At 43.6% G+C, this 18146-nt stretch overlaps 1 protein-coding gene across 1 annotated transcript in view; it reads right to left on the reverse strand.

The window, feature by feature from the left end:
- The window catches only part of SLC2A13 (solute carrier family 2 member 13), a 298231-nt gene that overhangs the window by 226188 nt on the left and 53897 nt on the right, over window positions 1–18146 (reverse strand). The window contains exon 2 of the mRNA XM_019543534.1: window positions 1257–1416. Within this exon, the coding sequence (XP_019399079.1) occupies window positions 1257–1405 (149 nt within the window). The 5' untranslated portion in view covers window positions 1406–1416. The remainder of the gene's footprint in view (window positions 1–1256; window positions 1417–18146) is intronic.

Genomic DNA, 18146 nt, shown 5'->3' on the forward strand with positions numbered 1-18146 from the left:
AACTTCCAAGCGAAGTGGTGCTGGCTCCTACCCTGGGGGTCTTTAAGAGGAGGCTAGATGTATACCTTGCTGGGGTCGTTTGACCCCAGTACTCTCTTTCTTGCCATGGCAGAGGGTCGGACTAGATGATCTACTCAGGTCCCTTCCAACCCTAGAAACTATGAAACAAGTAGCAAAACCATTTCGTTTCCAAATGATCTTTCCACAAAAACAAAATATTTTCTTTTTATTAATATATAAACAACATTAGCAATTTAGATCTGAAGTTTAATTTCAATAATAAAACACTTTGCTACAGAAACCTAATAGTTTAATTGCTAGGAGGCTGCACTGCACATTGGTTTGCTAGTATTTTGGCCTGACACTGCTTTGCCTACTTTTACCTTTTTAGAGAGTCTTTAAACCAATTACACAATTTTTTCATTTAAAAATGACACAAAAATTCTACAAAACTTCGTTGTTCTTATTTGAGTGGAACAGTGAGTCAATAGCAAAATGCAACTGCATTATGATGCAAAGGTTATCAAAATACACATTCTCCTTGAAAAACTGGGCAATACATTTGGTTCAATTGAATATCTCAACTGTAGAACTAAAAACAATGGTATATACCAGAGGTCAGCAAACTATAGTCCATGGGCTGGATCTGGCTCACAAAGTGATTGGATCTGGCCCATGAGGAGTGATTTGGCCCAAAGCAGCACAGGGAATCCGCAGCATACAGCTCAGCCCCGTATGTTCCCCTTCCCCACCCTGCACTGTGCCACGGATCCCCTGCTGCGCTCTCACCTCTATGGCAGGTGCTGCTTACTCTCAAAGGATATTACGCATATGCTTAAATTTAATCTTTTCAAAGCCACATCTATTTGAAATTTGCCTTTTTAAAAGTTAATATCTACTTTCACACATTTAAAAGGCAACCTGCAGACTGGGTTTATATATTCTCTTATAGTCAGTTTGAGAACCATTCAAGCTCTTCCATGCATACTAATTAATTAGACCACTTTTAAAATTGCTGTAAATGACTAGGAGAGCTAAAACTACTTTAAATACCAGAACTAAATATGAAGAGTATGCATTTCTTTACAGAAATACATGTTATTAAAGTTCTGTCTAGATATTTCGTTTTACCACAGAATATGCAAGCTATTCCCCATTTGCTTCATTTTGGCAATAATTTAGTAATCCTTCAATTATTTGCCTAGCTCCTTCCCAACAGTGACTTTTTTTATTTGGAAATGTAATAATTCACAAACCTCCATCCATCCTTTGCGAGGTAGCTGAAGATTCCATCAACAACACTTGCAAAGAACTGTCCTCCGGTGATGAAGAGAGTATTAATGGTAACTAATCTGCCTCGTAAGTGGGGTGGAGCAACCTCTGCAATGTATACTGGTACTGTCATAGAAGCCACACCTACCAAAAAAAAAGAAAAAGTGAGCAGTTAATGACCAAATAGAGAGCCTAACAGTAAGTTAAGTCTCAAGTTAAATATTACGGTTTGAATGCAACAAAACAGTATGCAAAAGAGATGCACATAGACACTGGGTGCTAGTTACAGTATTTGGAAATATTTACAGATGCAAATATGTAAAAGGCATTTAAAATTTGACACAACGGAAACATTAAGTCATTAAAAACAAATCTCACAAGCTAAAGAAAAAACAAACATGCAGATATATTCTTAGTCCAAGGAATGTACCAGGTGAAACAAGGTGAGAGAACCTTTTTTGTAATCTGAACTGGATACATAAAGGTGCCAGGCAAAGTCCTGAAAGCTCTGATTAACACAGAGAGCCAGACTTAGAGGTACTACAGATCCACAGCTCTCGCTGACTAAGTGCAATTTCAGGTGGTCTTCATCTTTCAGTGGAGGAGAGTTGGGGGCAGGGAAAGAGGCTCCTAGACACATTATTAATGGAAAACTTCATTTGTGTTCTACAGAGATTTAGATTTACTGTATGACTGCTCTGAAGCAGCATAACTAAGACAGGGTGACCGCCATAACCTCACAATCATAGTGACAGCACAGCAGCAGCTGGAAACTGCCGCTGTCTCCATGCATCAGAGCTGCCCCAATCACCCAGCTGACTTGTTATGCCTCTGCTGCTCTGAGCCATTAGCTCCCTGATTTGTAAACAGATTGATTTAGCCCCTGCAATGAAAAGCTTTCTGGCACACTAGATTTAGGTATCTGGGTAATATGTGGGTGTCTCTGGCTAATTCATAACCAGTCCATTGACCAGGAGAGTTTTCAAAATGAACATTTCAAGTGAAAGTCTCCAAGTGCTTCTTCACTCTTTCTTTCCCCTCACAAGAGGCACACAACTTTGTAGTAAACAAGAACTTCATAATGAAGAGAAGGTATGTGTTGTACCCAACCAGAAAATATAAATATAGTTTCTGCAGTTTCAAAAGACTACTAATGCTCTGTTCTGTTAATTAAAATGAAGAATTATTTTGGGGCAAGGGAATGAAAAGAAACATTTCTGTATTAAAACTTGTTGAAATGGAATAGTTAGCAGGACAACTGCAAACTCCCCAGATAAATGGGTAGTCATGCCTTGGACGAGGTCAGAGCCAAGCAATTCCTTCCATTAACATGAAGCTGGCACCTCATGAGCAAAATCTAATGGAAAACTCTTACAGACAGTGCAATTAATTAACCTGTCCTTTTACTTCTTCATTTCTTTTGCCAATGGTGAAGATGCAACTAGCTTCCAGAGGTGACCAATGAAAATGATAAAGGGGGCATAAAGCAAACTGCATGAGCAAACGCTGAAGGAACTAGTTATAATTAGTTTGAAAAAAGGAAACTAGGTAAGAAGGGGAAGAAAGACGCATGTTTTCAAATATTTGCAAAGACGACATGCAAAAATTATTCTCCTTTGCCATGGAGGCTGGACAACAAGGCTCCCAGTCTGCCCCCACAAACAGCCACATATATACCCCAACATATGCCCCCCCCCCCCCACACACACACACTTTACACTACAGCAAAGCATATTTAGTTTACCTCTTTAGAGAAATTTCTTAACTGTAAGAACAGTGTGGGGCAGTCTGAAAGGGAAAGGAGTGTAGAAGAATTGGCTGTACTTTAAAGAAACTTTACTGAGGGCACAAGAACAAACCACTTCAACATGCAGGAAAACTAGCAAATATGGCAGAATACCAGCTTAGCTTAATAGAGAACTCTTCAATGAGCTAAAAACAAGTAAAAGGAACCCTACAAGAAGTGGAAACTTGGAAAAATGACTAGGGAGGAGGACAAAAGTATTGCTTGGACATGCAAGGACAGATCAGAAAAGCCAAAGCACAACCGGAGTTGCAGCTAGCAAGGGACATGAAAGGTAAAAAGAAGGGTTTCTACAAGGAAGTCAGCAACAAAAGGAAGATCAGGGAAAGTGTGAGACCCTTACTGATGGTGGAGGCAACGTAGTGCAAGATGAGGCAGAAAAGGCTAAAGCACCTGACAAGGCCAAAAGAACAGGTTAGAGACTATTTCTAAAAGCTGGATGTGTACAAGTCCATAAGGCTGCTCATGACACACCCAGAGATGCTGAAGGAGTTCGCTGGTGTGACTGCAGAGTTGCTGCCCACTATCTTTGAAAACTCATAGCAATAGGAAAAGGTCCTGCACTACTAGAAAAGAGAAAATATAGTGCCCATCTTTAAGAAAGGAAAAAAGGAGGCTCCAGGCAACTATAGACCAGTCAGCCTCACCTCAGTCCATGGAAAGATTATGGAGCAGGTCCTCAAATAATCCATTTCTAAGCACTTGAAGAAGAAGATGGTTAGGAACAGTCAGCATGGATTCACCAAGGGCAAGTCATGCCTGACCAACCTAACTGCTTTCTATGAAGAAGTAACTGGCTCTGTGGATGCAGGGAAAGTAGTGTATGGGGTATACCTTGACTTTAGCAAGGCTTTTGATAGAGTCTCCCACAATATTCTCCCAAGCAAGCTAAGGAAGTACAGGTTGGATGAATGGACTGTAAGATGGATAGAAAACTGGCTGGATCACTGGGCTCAAAAGGTAGTAAACAATTACTCGATGTCTAGCTGGCAGCCAGAATCAAATTAGTCCCAAGGCTAGTTTTGTTCAATATCCTCATCAGTAACCTGGAAGATGGGATAGAGTGCGCCCTCAGCAAGTTTGCCAATATCACCAAGCTTGGGAGAGTAAGATACACTGGAGGGTAGGACTAGGATTCAGAGAGACCTAGACAAACTGGAGGATTGGACCAAAAGAAATCCCCTGGGGCACATGCACTTGCAGCAGCTCAGATAGGAGTGGCACAAAATTGAGTCGAGGATTTTTGCCTTAGCGCATGTGCCTGGACATGCACTTTGATGTGGGGCAAGTTGTGCCACTTGGGGCAAAATGACCTTGCCCAGCTCCTTCCAGATCTGCAGCCAGGGGGAGCTAGGGCCTGGGGCCAGCACCTGTGTTGGCCCCCACAGTATAAAAACCTGTCCTGGTGAGCAGTTCAGGACTACTTGCTCTCAGGAGCTTCAGAGGCATGACCACTTGGTATCTGGGGACACAACCCCTTGTGCCAGCTGGACTGCTGAAGCAGTCCCTAACCTAGAGTGGCCCCTTCGCCCCCTATCCACTGGAGCAGTCTGGCAGTGGGGGTTGCTGCCTGCCTGTGACCTGCTGCTACCTGCAACAGTATCCACTCCCTTGGCTCTGCAGCCCCAAGGCTGCACCCCTGCCAGACCCAGATGAGGTGCCCCCACTCTGCCATCTGGGCAGCTATCGCCTATAAGGTGTGATCCTTGTGGTGACCCACTTTGAACTGTCAAAGCGTGTCCTCTTGGCTCCAAATGGCCAAGAGGTCAACCACCTCAATTGCCCTCCAGCTGGGTCCCCAGTGCTGGCCCTGGACAAGCTCCTCTGCATGCATCTTACCACTTGTCTCACCAACAGAGATCCTGGTGTTCCCTGTTTAGAAATTGCAAATACAGGCAGTTCTCGACTTGCAATGTTTTGAGTTACAATGTTTCACACTTAAACATTTCTAAATTGACACCCGTTTCAAGTTTCTGACGTCAGTTTCATGTTTAAAACACTTGATCCAATGTGTTGCCACACCAGTGAACAAGTTCGCAGTGTCACCCATCTACCTGGAGAACATCTGTCCAAACTTCCTTGGACACTTTCTTTAAGAAAGCAGACAAGACTCCAGAAGAACCTGCAGCGAAGACTCCTGAGAAGAATCCAGCCAACAACCCTTCAAAAAGTCCAGCAAAGTCACCTCAAAGAAGTCCTTCCAGATCAATATGATTGCTACTTACAATATAAATACATTAATGTAGCTATATTACTCATCTATAATTGACTGAGTAGAAAATTCTGGGGTATTTTTGGTGAAAATAGGGTATTGGGCCTTGGTTCAGGAACCAATCCCCCATTTATAACACTGTTTCTTATGAGAAAGTTGGTTCCAAGCTACAACATTTTGACTTAAGACCTGGTTTTCAGGAACCAATTGTGTCATAAGTTTGAGGCCTGCCTGTACTCTGACAGTGATAAGAAATGTAAATTCTCCCATTAAAATGCCCAAAATACTGTTCTTCCACTATTAAAATGAAATACCACTATATATAAAGAAAGCAGTAGGGGAAAGTTTTATTGATATATTTACAAGTGTAAAGCAGTTGGGCGGGAGGGGGTTGAGGGAGTTTGTGGGCGGGTGTAGGGTTTGTGGGGGTGAGGTCTGAGAGAGGGTATGGGGCTTGTGCAGGGGCTTAGGGTTTGTGGCTGGGTATGCAGGTGTTGTGGGGGGACCGTGGGTGTGGGGGGGCTCCGTGGGTCCCCTGCCCCCCCACAGGCTGCAGACCCCCATATAGCACATGCACTGGCCCCCCCCACAAGGCCCACAGCTTTCCCCCTGCATGGTGCACACACCCTCCCCACAGGACCCTCATGGCACATAGCTCACCCTCACAGCAGCAGCAGCTTTGGGGTGCTCAGGGTCCACTGCAGGCAGAGCCCCCAGCAGTGCAGCATGGCCCTGATCACCTCAGAGCCGGCGCCGCTTGTGCCACCCATCGCAGGGCTGGTCCAGCAAGGGGCTGTGTGGCTCCAGGCAGCACTGCGGCCGCTCAGGCTGTCACCTAGGGCCTGGCCTCACTCATGAGGACAGCAACGTTGTAACGGGGCCAGGTCCTGCCTCTATGAGCCCCACACACTGTCAAGGCTGGGCCAGTTCCATGGAGGCAGGACCTGGTCCAGCATGATACACAGTCCCCGGGAGCAGGGCCGAGCCCTGGGCAACAGTCTGAGTGGTCCTGGTGCTGCCTGAAGCCACATGGCCCCGTGACAGGCAGCACTGGCTCTGAGGCAATCCGGGCCACCCCATGCCACTTGGGGCTCTGGCTCTGAAAGCCCCATGGCCACTGCTGCTGCGGGTGGGGGGGAGGGCTGCAGGCCCTGCAGGGGACCCAAGACCAGCCCCCTTACCCCCATACAAACCCCACACATCTACAGCCCCCCCCCCCCACACACACACAATCCCCTATTTACTGGAGACAGCACCTGGGGCACAGTCTTGAGCCGCTCCTGCTTGCCCTGGCACACAACACAGCATGCTAGGGCAGCAGGGGGGCACCACGGAGGTGCTCCGGCCAGATGCCAGAGCATGCCTAGAAGTCCGAGCCCCAACTTGCCTCAGAACACTGTGGGGAACAGTGCCCTGTGCTGCTTTTTTCCAGGGTGTTTTTATTTGATACCCTCATCAATGGTAGCCCATTGAGAGAGGTGGCTGCTGAAAAACGGAAAGTGCTCCATGTACTCCAGAGCCTCCCCATCTACTCACACATAGATAGCACAAGGGATGTTCAGCTGGCCGGGGAGGGGGGCGGGGGGTGTTGGTGGAGAACCTTCGTCTTGGTGATGTTTAAGGACAGGCCAAGTCTCCTATATGATGTATTGGAGAGATCTAGGGTCACTTGCACATCCTATGCAGAGAGTGAGACATCACACAGCAATCATCCGGAAACTGAAGGTTGTGGACGTTCTTGGTGGTGAGTTTCATTTTTTGCCTGGAAGCACCCATGCACAGACTCTGGCAACACAAGCGTTTGCATTAGGGTACTTTCTAGATGATTGCAAAAAATTATTTTTGTTCTTGTACTTCACAGTCCATCAATACCCCACCACTAGGGAAGCTGCTGGACTTATCACTTTAGGCACATGCTATACACACACCATATAAGTGGTTAAAAATACCTGTCTTAAACAGCTTAGCAGAAAAACATCAAATCATACTCTGGAAGAGAACATGATTCACAAACGCCCTCCTGCCTGGCTGATTCACCTAAGAGCACAAAATTATCTTTAGTATGAAGGTTACTCTCACAGATCTGCTGGATGTCTCCCAAAGACTCAGTGATGAATACAAGTTATTTATTAAAATAGCATTAGAAAAATTCTTTGTTGTGATGGGTACATACTTGTAACAGCCTCTCAGCATGACAATCTAATTTGTAGCAGAACGTACCAGAATATACCAATACCAACACAACCACTTATCGACAGATTCATAATTATGATTTCCTAATAATTTATTATACTTTTTTTAACCATTTTACTGCCAAACACCCCAGAGCAAGCAAGCATCCAAATACTTCTTTAAAGTGGTCCACAGTATGGATTACACTTCTAGTCAAGTCTGATGTAAAGCTGCAATAGAGGTGACCAGTCTCCAGCACATGTACCACAAGGGGCACAGACATCTAAGTGTGGCACATGGCAGATCAGGGAGGGAGCATGGGAAACAGTGGCAGATCAGGCGAGGAAGAGAAAGCAAAACAATAGATCAGACAGGGAGCACAGAGCACTGAGCAACAAATTGGGCAGGGTAGGGGATTGGAGTGGCACTGGGGAAGTGTGGGGCTTACCTCCTGGCATGTCTACCAAGAAGGTGAGCCCCTACTGGTCTAGGAGGATGGGATAAGGGAGATGGTGACAAGACTGATGACACAGGAACAACAGAAGATAAGAAATCAAAATAAAAGAGATAGAGTAGGGGCAGAGAAAAATTAAAAGCTCCATGCCTACATCACCTTAGCAGAGACAGGGTGAAGACACCACTAGGTCATGCAATACACAGAAAAGAAAGGGTGATAAGATAATACATCCCACCTAATGTTCTGGAAGAAGCAAGTTAAAAAAAAAAAAACAGATCTGTAATTCTCATGGAGCAATGATTCCCATAAGGTATGTTATGCCATGGAGGCAGTGTTCCACAAAATAGATACTTTAATCAGTGGCAGATCTGCCCTATGCCCCACCCCCAGTCCAAAAATCTAGCAATATGGAAGTAGCAGCAATTAACACTGCCACCGCTCCCCCCCCCACCAAATTTCCAAGTTCTGTACGGTGGGATCAGGCTTTAGCTGTGCCAGTTCCATGCAGTAGGGCCAGGCCTATGGACAGGATCCGGTGTGCAGACCAACTCAACACCACCAAAATGTTGTGCACACCTACATAAGTGTCTGTCTGTCTCTCTCTCTCTCTCTCACACACACAATTTTAATTAAAAAGAACCCCCCCCCAAAAAAGAACCCCAAACCTCCAAAAACAACAACAACAACTAACAACAAGATCACCCCAGGTATAAAAAATGTAGGAAGCACTGCCATGGAGGTTAGTAGGTTAGTGGAGTGGAAGCCATGAAGTTCCCTCCCACCTTGTTTCTCCCCCACGCTACTGGATTTGGGTGATCCTGCTGAGGACTGAATGTACCCATGTGTATGTGTTTTGACACTGATAAATTCTCCTACAGGATGGTGGTAAATTAGATGATTACTGAAACCCCCACACTTCAGAGTTCTTGAAATACTTCAGGAAGCCAAATATTTTCCTGTTACCTCCCTCACCTGTACATTTATTTTCATTGCGTAAGAAACTGGTAGACAATCTGAAACAGGAGACTAAACTTACACAAAAAGTTTAAAAATTGTTTACATTTTCTAAATAAAAATGTTTTCCTATTTGTGCTGCAACACATTTCTTATAAATGAAGCATGTTTTTAAAAAGTAGTCTACGTCTCTTTTTCAATTTGGACAGAAATCGAGAGCTCTTATAAAAGATACTCAAGTTAGATGCATCATGTTGGGCTGTAACGCTATTTCATAGGATCACGGCAACAGGCTTCAGGCCGAAGACATAACACTGATACTCCATCACTATAAAAGTCTTGCATTACTGCCAAACTAAAAAATGCTTATTTTGTTATTATTTTGTTTCAAACTGGGACATGTCCAACAATTCAGTCTCAGGCGGCTCTATTTTTTCCCCATTCTCACTGAACAAGACAGGTCATTTTCTCAGCTTTTTGCTGTCATGAGAGAGGTATTTTGGTCCTTCCCCAAGTCATGAAAGTTAAGATTAGGGAAAGAAACCAAACACACTTCAGAAATTTACTCTAAGAATATCCTTTCAAAGCAGCAATTCTCAGGCTTCTGGCACACTCACAAGACAGTCAGAATACTTAACTTAGAAACTGAACTGTCCAAACTATCATTTATTATATATGGGAGGCAGGAGGATTCAGAGTGAAAGCAGGGAACTAGACCTCAAACATGTGGGTTCTAGTCCACTGACCACTGGCAAGCCATTTAACCTCTATGTCTTTTTCTCTGCCTGGAAGAAAATACAATGGTTATCATAATTGGGGTTTGGCTTTTTCTGAATTACCAGAACATTTTCAATACCCTACTTCCAAGTGCATTGCAAATTGCAGAAATGCAATGAACATTGCAGTTAATTCTACCTGCAAATAGTAATTATCAAATGAATACTGATTGCTGTATCTTCATCATAAGGCTGCTCTGAGGATTAATTAATGTTTAGAAAGTACTTCAAGGTCCTTGAATGATATGCACCATGAATACATAAAGGTTTATTGTTATAGCTGCATGCTTATCACCAAGTTGTTAAAAAAAGATTAGTGGAAGACACAGCCAAAAGCCCAATAACTACAATGGTACAGGCATCTGTTATTTAATGAATTAAGCACCTTGAGATTGCAGAATTACTGGATTCATTCCAACTTAATATCAAAAGCATCATAATATCTATATTCTCGTTTCCTAGAAATTGAGAGATTAGACTAAGTTCAAATACAACTCTTTTGCTGAACTACTGTTGTGCTCTTTTGTGGAGCACACATTACAATCTCCCTAAAGCACATTACAAGAGCTTGGCTGTATGTTTCAGGGATCTTCATGTAAATCACAGAAAAGTAAATGAGTTTCATTCTGTACCTCAGACTTTAGTTCTACTGTACCATCTTGATCAATCATGTTCCTACTGAACCAAAGAAGTTTTATTTTCTCTACTAATATTCTCCTCCCATTTCCTTCATTGCTTTTATACCTCTTCACAGTAAAAGGAAATGAACCACGGGCACTCCAGCATCCCTTCTGCACCCTTCTGCATTCCTGTTTGACAGGAGTTTCTACTAGGCAAGCAGCTTTTAAATTTCAATGTTGCCCCTATATTAAAATCGAGAGATGGGGATGTTAAGAGTTAAAAAGACAAGAAAGTAGATTTTTTAACAACTGGAAAGATTTGAAAGAGAAAGTGGGGGGATTTGGAAAGTTTATGGGAGGCACCCAAGCCATCATTTGTTTGTACAATACCTACAATGTTTGTAGCTAGTGAAGAAAAAGTCTTCTGAAGTAAAATAAATAAAGAATCACATCACAGGGACATTAAAATAGCCCAAGCAGGCTTTCAATACAGGGCATTTTCAGCATCCATGTACTCCAATAAATTAAATCAAGGCCTGACACATAAGAAGTCAAGAAGAAAGATGACTTTTTCAGGCAACAAATTAAAGCGCTAAGGTAAAACAAGAAAGCATTTATAAAAAATTTAGGCCAAATATATACCAAATACACTAGTTTAATGTGTTATACTGCATGCCAACTAAGCCACTACCTAAAACATTTCTAGAAAATACAAGGAGAGATTCATACTTAAACTTGATATGGTGCAAACATTTAGAAGTCGGAATTGCTGGTGGGGGCTTTTTTGGTGTAAAAACTTTAGCTGATGCACTGATTAAATTTATACAAAGTTTCTTGCTGCCAAATAAGCTGCCAGAAAATGAAGCTGAGTTGTGCAATTAAATTTTGCATCTTTTGATTCCACACAAGCACAAATTTAATGAGATACAACTGCCAGCCCTGGCAGGGGTTACACTTATGTGATCAAAGTGTTAACTATGCCATAAACAGTAATCCTGCCACACATTTAGCCAATTAAAGGTTTCTCATTTTGTGTCACCATTATGCAAAACAGTTTTGTGACTGGTTTCCATCATGCTTTAAACCAAGGGCGGGCAATTATTTTGAGCGGAAGGCCGCTTACCGAGTTTTTGCAAGCCATCAAGGGCCGCATGACAGGAAGTCAGGGGCAGATAAATACTAATTTTTTAAATTTTTTCAGGGCCCCACAGGCTGGATAGCAGGCCACATCTGGCCCACAACCTGCATTTTGCCCACACCTGCTTTAAACTGAACTTGTGGCAGAGTAAAGCCCTGCCACAGAGCAAAATGCCAGCTGCATAGCAGAGCTCTTATCTTACCAGCAGTAGTGGGGTGGCCTGGGGACATTCCCAATCCCCAGCTGTCCATGCCTTGGGTCCATGGTGCTGACAGCTGGGGATGGAGAAGCTTTAGGTGCCAAGCAAGCTGTAGGTGCCAGAGCAAGGGCAGCCCTCAGCAGCCTGGCAGTTGCAGGGTGCAGCCCTGCCTGAGACTGTACCTTATGACGGTCAGCCTGTGGATATGTTGGAACCCATAAGCAAGGGGAAAATGTTGCAGGAAGCACAGCATCAGGGACCCGTACCTGATAGTGCACACTTCCTGTAGCATCTTTTGAACATTAATGCTGGCAGGAAGCTCAGCACCATTTACTAGGTCCCAGATGCTGGGCTCCCTATTGGTCTGTCATGCAAATGAGATCTGACACATTTTATCCCAGGTGCCAAAATCACGTGTCCTCCAACGCTTAGAAACTGGGCTCAAGTTCGTTTAATCCTGGTCATGCAATTAAATGAATGTCTGTCAGGGCCTTCTATAGCAATGTTTTGGTTGAGGTAAACAGGTTCACAGAGCATCAATTAGCAACAAGCAGTTCCCCTCCTCATAGCATGCTCTGTATATTGCTACCTACTCCAGACTCCATTTCTGTCTTAAACCACTCCTGCTAGCAGCCAGAAGAAAACTTCCTGATTCTGGATCTGATTAGGTCACAGAAAACTATTTAACTATAACTATGCTTAGCACAATTGAATTTTTATTTTTTAATAATTTAGATGGATACTATTGATGTTTATTTTTAAGCATGTAATTTTTATTTTTATCAGTTTAAATTTTCAAGGTTGCGCAAAATTAGGAGTTTGGGGGACAAACAATTTATTAATGATGGTATACGATTACTATAGAGCAATTTAAACCACCTGCCACAACAAACATAAGTACTGTAAGACTGCCACCAGCTGAGCAGCAGAGCTGCCATCAGTCCTAACTCCATTTGTCCGTAACTCCCTCATCTACTATGTCACTTCTTTTTCCTTTATTCCCAGTCCCCTGGGGTTTCTGGGAGTTGCAGTCCAAACTACAGTCAGCATGTTTCTTTAGGACTGCTCCCTCTTCCATCATGAGCTCCATCAGCTATCATTTTTCTTACATCCCCTTTCTATAAATTTTCTATAATGAATTAATGACGGAAATATTTTTTCAACAGTCTGCAAGTGCAAGGTAAAAATTAACATTTATCAACGTTTACTGATAAAAATCAAATCCTGGCAAGCCTAACCAGTGGCATTCTGAAAGCTAAACTGGTAACTTTTAAGTTACAGATTTGTTTTTATTATTACACTAATATCTGAAATGTAGGTTTGTTTGGGTTTTTTCCACATTTTGCTTTTTCATTTCAGTTGTATATATAATACAGTGCATCAATAACAAGTTTTTCCTATCAGAAAGCTTACTAAAAAGCAAGGCAGCTTCCTATTTGGCATGTCTTATGTTAAAACTGTGTATTAAAACAAGTATTCAATATTTAACACGGATTGTAAAATATTTCATTAACAATTTATGTAATGTTGTTTTAAAATGGTTTTTCAAAATCATTTTAAAATTAAATCTCAAAAGTGGCATTCCTTGCAAAGGAAATCTTACTGTGAAGTAATTATCTCGCATTCTTTAACAAGAGAATGCTTTAATTTACACTTAGATGACATTTTCTAATATGCTTTCAATATTAAAAAATCTCTTCTCCCCAAATAAGAGCAGTTGCTATAGGCAAATATATTACTACATAATGAATAAAAGCTGGTAAGTGACAAGATTGAAGGAGAGCAGAACATTAAAAGCAACTACTTGAATCTGACACAGACAGTCATTCTGAGCTTTATGCCATCACTTCAATGGTACCCAAGAAAAATAATTTTTTTAGCCAGTTGTTTAACCCAATCATGAATCTTCTGGCATTGAAGATCAATTAGTTTGGGGGTTTTTTTTACATTGTTAAACTTACCCAGCCTGGAGTGCATCTACCTGATGTGGGTGGCTGGGGATAGATAGTGAGTGTTCTGACCACCCAACTGCACAACCAATTCTCCACCTGAGCTCTCCAAGATGTTTTTGTTTGGTTGAAGACTCCCAGACTTATCGCCTCAGAGTCCATGCTAAGGATGGCTCCCTCAGGGCTCGAGTGGGACTTCATGGCCTCCATGTCAACCATGGGGCTATCTGTGGGTACACTGGACCTAATATTTTACACCTAACTAGGTACAGGGCTGCTGTTGTCCAATTATCTGGGATGTTCTATGAAAAGGGGATGCAGAGTGTTAGTTATGACACAAGACACAGTCTACATACCAATAGCAATGAACGGTAGCTTGGATTACAGGTTTCCCTCGCCAAACATGGTTTTGCCAACTACAGTTTTGAGTATCCCTGATTAATATTCTGTATACCATTTTGGCTACCACAGTATACAGTTTTGAGTAACCACGGTTTTCCATGGCCACGTAGGCAGAGGGAGGAAAAAAATGTTGGGGGCTGAATGCGTGCACCCGCAGGAAAGTCTGCATAGAAGGGGTTGGGAGGACGGGAAAGGCTGGGGGGGGGGGCGGGAAGGGCTGCAGCAGCAAGGTGCAGACACAGGGAGCAGAGGCTAAGCCCAGCTTCAGCCCACCCATGCCCCATGCAAAGATCAGGGGCCCACATGCCCTCCACCCTTGTTTCTTGGCTCCCTGGCACCATGCCACCTCTGGAGGAGCCGCTGGTCTCAGACTGTCTCACAACCTGGCCCAGCCAGGGCCCAACCTGGAGCCTGGTGGCTTGTCTAGGGGCACAGGTGGGCAGCTCCCACCACTGCGTGCACCAGGGGGAGCCAGGGAGAGGGCAGGTACATCCCCTCCCCCATGCTGCGCCCCTGGATGAGCCACTGGGCTCTGACTGCCCTACAAACCAGCCCAGCCGGGGCTCCATTCACCATGAATGGGGTCCCGACCAGGCCAGGTCACGGGACAAATCGGAGCCCAGCAGCTCATCCAGGGGTGTGGGCGGGCAGCTCCCACTGCCACTGGGCTCAAACTGTCCCACAATCCAGCCCAACCAGGGCCCCATCCACAGGCTGCTGACTGGCCAGTCACATGCCACTAGAGGCAAGCACAAAATACCCCCATCCTGCCAATCAGATGGGTGGAGGCAGGGAAGTGCCCATGTGCTGCAAGTCAAAATGATTTTTATACTCTATACCATACAGGTTGTTAGTCCCTAAGAACCTTTTTCTCCATAAGCCTTTAGTTTTGCCAACCATGGGAACTTTCTGGAACCTACCCCCGTGGTCGGTGAAGAAAACATATACTCATATACATACTTAATTCCTTTATTACTTGCTATACTGTTAAATCTAAGGATTATTTATACTTAAATTAGAATATCGGTCTCTGCTTTCTTGTTATTACTTGCAATTGCAAGCTTTTGAATAAGGACACAAAATTACCAATCCTTTTCAGTGGGGACCAACCTTTTTGGCAGAAGTGCCACAAATTAGACCTGCATCCTCCCAGAAATGCCATTCTGATCCCCTTCCACTGCCCAGTCTGCTGCTCTGCTTTCTGCTCCACACCCAAGTTGCTGCTGAGCCTTGTGCTTCCTGGCCTATCTGTTTCTGGGCTCCCTGTACTCTCCCCAGCTGGCCACATGCCACACACAGATGCTCCCTGTGCCACAAGTTAGCCATACCCCTGTGTTATTCATAAAGCCAAGTGAGATTAAGAATACACCAGGCACTCCCAATTCAAACTGTACAATGCAACGTTATGTATAGAGGAGTACAACATAACATTAAGGGCGGGGGAGGAGATGACAGGTAATAAGAGTTCTCGTTTTAAGTTCCAAAAAACAAGGATAAATAGACTTAGCTACTCCTGCAAAATGTTGTCTTCTGGCTAGATACTACCTGAACTGAATAATCTCAATTTCAGTAAATCCTTTGGTTCCTTGGGTAACATTTTATGGCCATTGTCTTCTCATTTCTCAAGGGGATTTCTACTGTTTTATTCTTGTTAGCAACATATGAATTACCCTTACCCAAGGGTAGGTATAAGAAAGAAATATGACTAGCCATATTTGAGAATGTCAGACATCAGCAGCCTGGATGTTCAGGGCCAATGCCCCCCGTGCATCTGATGAGGTGGGTGAGATAGGCTAGTTGTGTGCCCTCGACACACATCCCCCTCGGGATCCCCCTGCTGCTGCTCTGAAATCCCTCCTTTTGTATTCTCTCTCTTCTGATGACTCTTCATTTTGTTCTAATGCAATATCTACTTGACCTACAAACCAGTTCCTAAAAGCAAATCTCTAAATATCATTTTCTAGCCATCAGGGAGTCGCAGTACTTGTACAGCCTTAGGAAATGCTTGATCATCGGGTACCTTCCACCATCCGCAGACTCCCACTCAAAAATCTCTGGATCAAAACATAAATATTCTTCAGCAATTATAAGAAAGACCTGCCGGCCAGGATTTCCAATGTAGCTGAAAAGTACTGAATTCAATCCCTGGGGCTTTCTGTCATTTTTCACAGGCCTCAGCTTTGTGCTCTGCTATAACAGCCTATCTATTTGTCTTTCCTCTAAAATTAAATGGTCCGAGTCTTCTCAGTCTCTACATGTGTAGTTTTTTTCTATGCCTCTTCATTTTGTTTCCAGTTTTGGAACTCTTTTATTTTTATTCATCTCTTGAGACAAATGGCCAAAACAGAACAAATTAATCTCGTGAAAGTATACTATGGATTTATATAATAGAATATTTGGGGGTTTTCCTTGTTACTGTTGCTTCATTAAACTATCCATACCAATAGGTCTTCTTTTCCTTATTACCCAGAAATAAGCTAGTCATAATTCTTTCTTATACACATTGCCCTTGGGTAAGGCTCACATGTTGCTAACAAGAATGAAACAGTAGAAATCTCCTTGAGAAATGAGAAGACAACAACTATAAAATGTTAACTAAGGGACTTAAGGATTTACTAAAATAGAGATTACTCACAGTTCAGGTAGTATCTAGGCAGAAGGCAAAATTTTGCAGCTATTAGCTATAGCTAAGTCTATTTATCCTTGTTTTTCTGAACTTAAAATGAGAACTCTTATGACCTGCTTCCCTGCCCCTCCCCCCAGTGTTATATTATACTTCTCTATACATAATGTGGTACTGTGTACAGCTTGATTTGAGAGTGCCTGGTATATTCCTAACCTCACTTGGTTTTATGAAAAACACAGGGGTGTGGCTAACCTGTGGCACAGGAAACATCTGTGTGTGGCATGTGGCCAGTCGGGAAGAGTACAGGGAGCACAGAAACATATAGGGCAGAAGGCTCAGCAGCAAGTTGGGCAGGGAGCAGAAAGCAGATGCACTGCTCTCCTTGTGAACCGCCTGGGACTGGAAAGTAGTTGGTATTGTATTCTGTAATCATCTTGCTTACTTTGTTTGCATTACTTCTATTTCCTACACTCTGTATCAATAACATTTGCCTATTATCAAATGGAAGAAGTCATGGTTGGTCTGAGGGTTTGGGTCCACCCAGGACAAGGTGTCAGGGCTGAGTCATAAATCCAGTGCCAACACTCCCAGACATGGGAAACAGGGCTTCAGAAGCAGCCCTCAAGTCTCTCTAGGTCCAGATCACAAGTTTTGGGACAACATTCTACCTTACATCTTCTGCCAGAAAACTATCCATTGATGAGCAATAACAGCAAAATATGCCTCCAATTTCCTGTTCTACTTCAGCTAGATCTGGCCCCAAGGCTACAGACAGGAGTAAAGGCTTCATCCTAGAAAGAGGAATGTATGTAGAGGGGGGAGGATGGCAGTTAGTCATAGACTGTTGCCAGTGTACAACAGCAGCCTGCCCCACATCATCTAATCCAGAGACTCCCAAACTCTTTTTCATAGACATTAGGGGTGGAAGGGACCTCGGAAGATCATCAAGTCCAGCCCCCCTCTTCTTGCATGCCCTCTTCCAGATTTACCAACTACTCGCGTATCCCTACCAGCATGCATTTTATATTTTAACCCCTTAAATACCAATTATTATTGTAATTAGGGGTGTACGAATAAAGATTTTCTTGGCTGATACCGACAGCTGATTATTATTAACCAACCACATTGGCCAATGCTGATCTGATAACCAAATTTTAAAAGTACTGCATTTTAAACCCTTGCATTTTAAAATACTGACATAAACAAACCTTTTTTTGGCACGCTGCAGCGGCCTCCTGTGTCACATGTATCAGCGTCCCACTGCTTAAAAATGGCAGCTGTGGGGGCACTTGAACTAAAGCTTGTCAAATGAGCTTTAGTTTAGGTGCCGCTGCCATCATTTAAGCGCAGGGATGCTTTTAAGCAGAGGGCAAGGGTAGATGCAGGCTGCCCACTGTGGGCCCAGGGCTCTCTGCTCTGCTGCCTTTGCCCTTCCTGTGCTGGCTGCATGACCCCTGCCAGCCCAGCACAACTCACCTCACCCACTGCTGCCAGACAGGGAGGGGGCATGTGACCAGTGTGGAGCTCCCAGCACCCCCAGCCCCCGCCCTACTCCTTCCCTCACT

The sequence above is a fragment of the Crocodylus porosus genome, unplaced genomic scaffold (assembly GCF_001723895.1).
Source record: "Crocodylus porosus isolate Cpor-Errol unplaced genomic scaffold, CroPor_comp1, whole genome shotgun sequence".
NCBI classification, from domain to species: Eukaryota; Metazoa; Chordata; order Crocodylia; family Crocodylidae; genus Crocodylus; species Crocodylus porosus.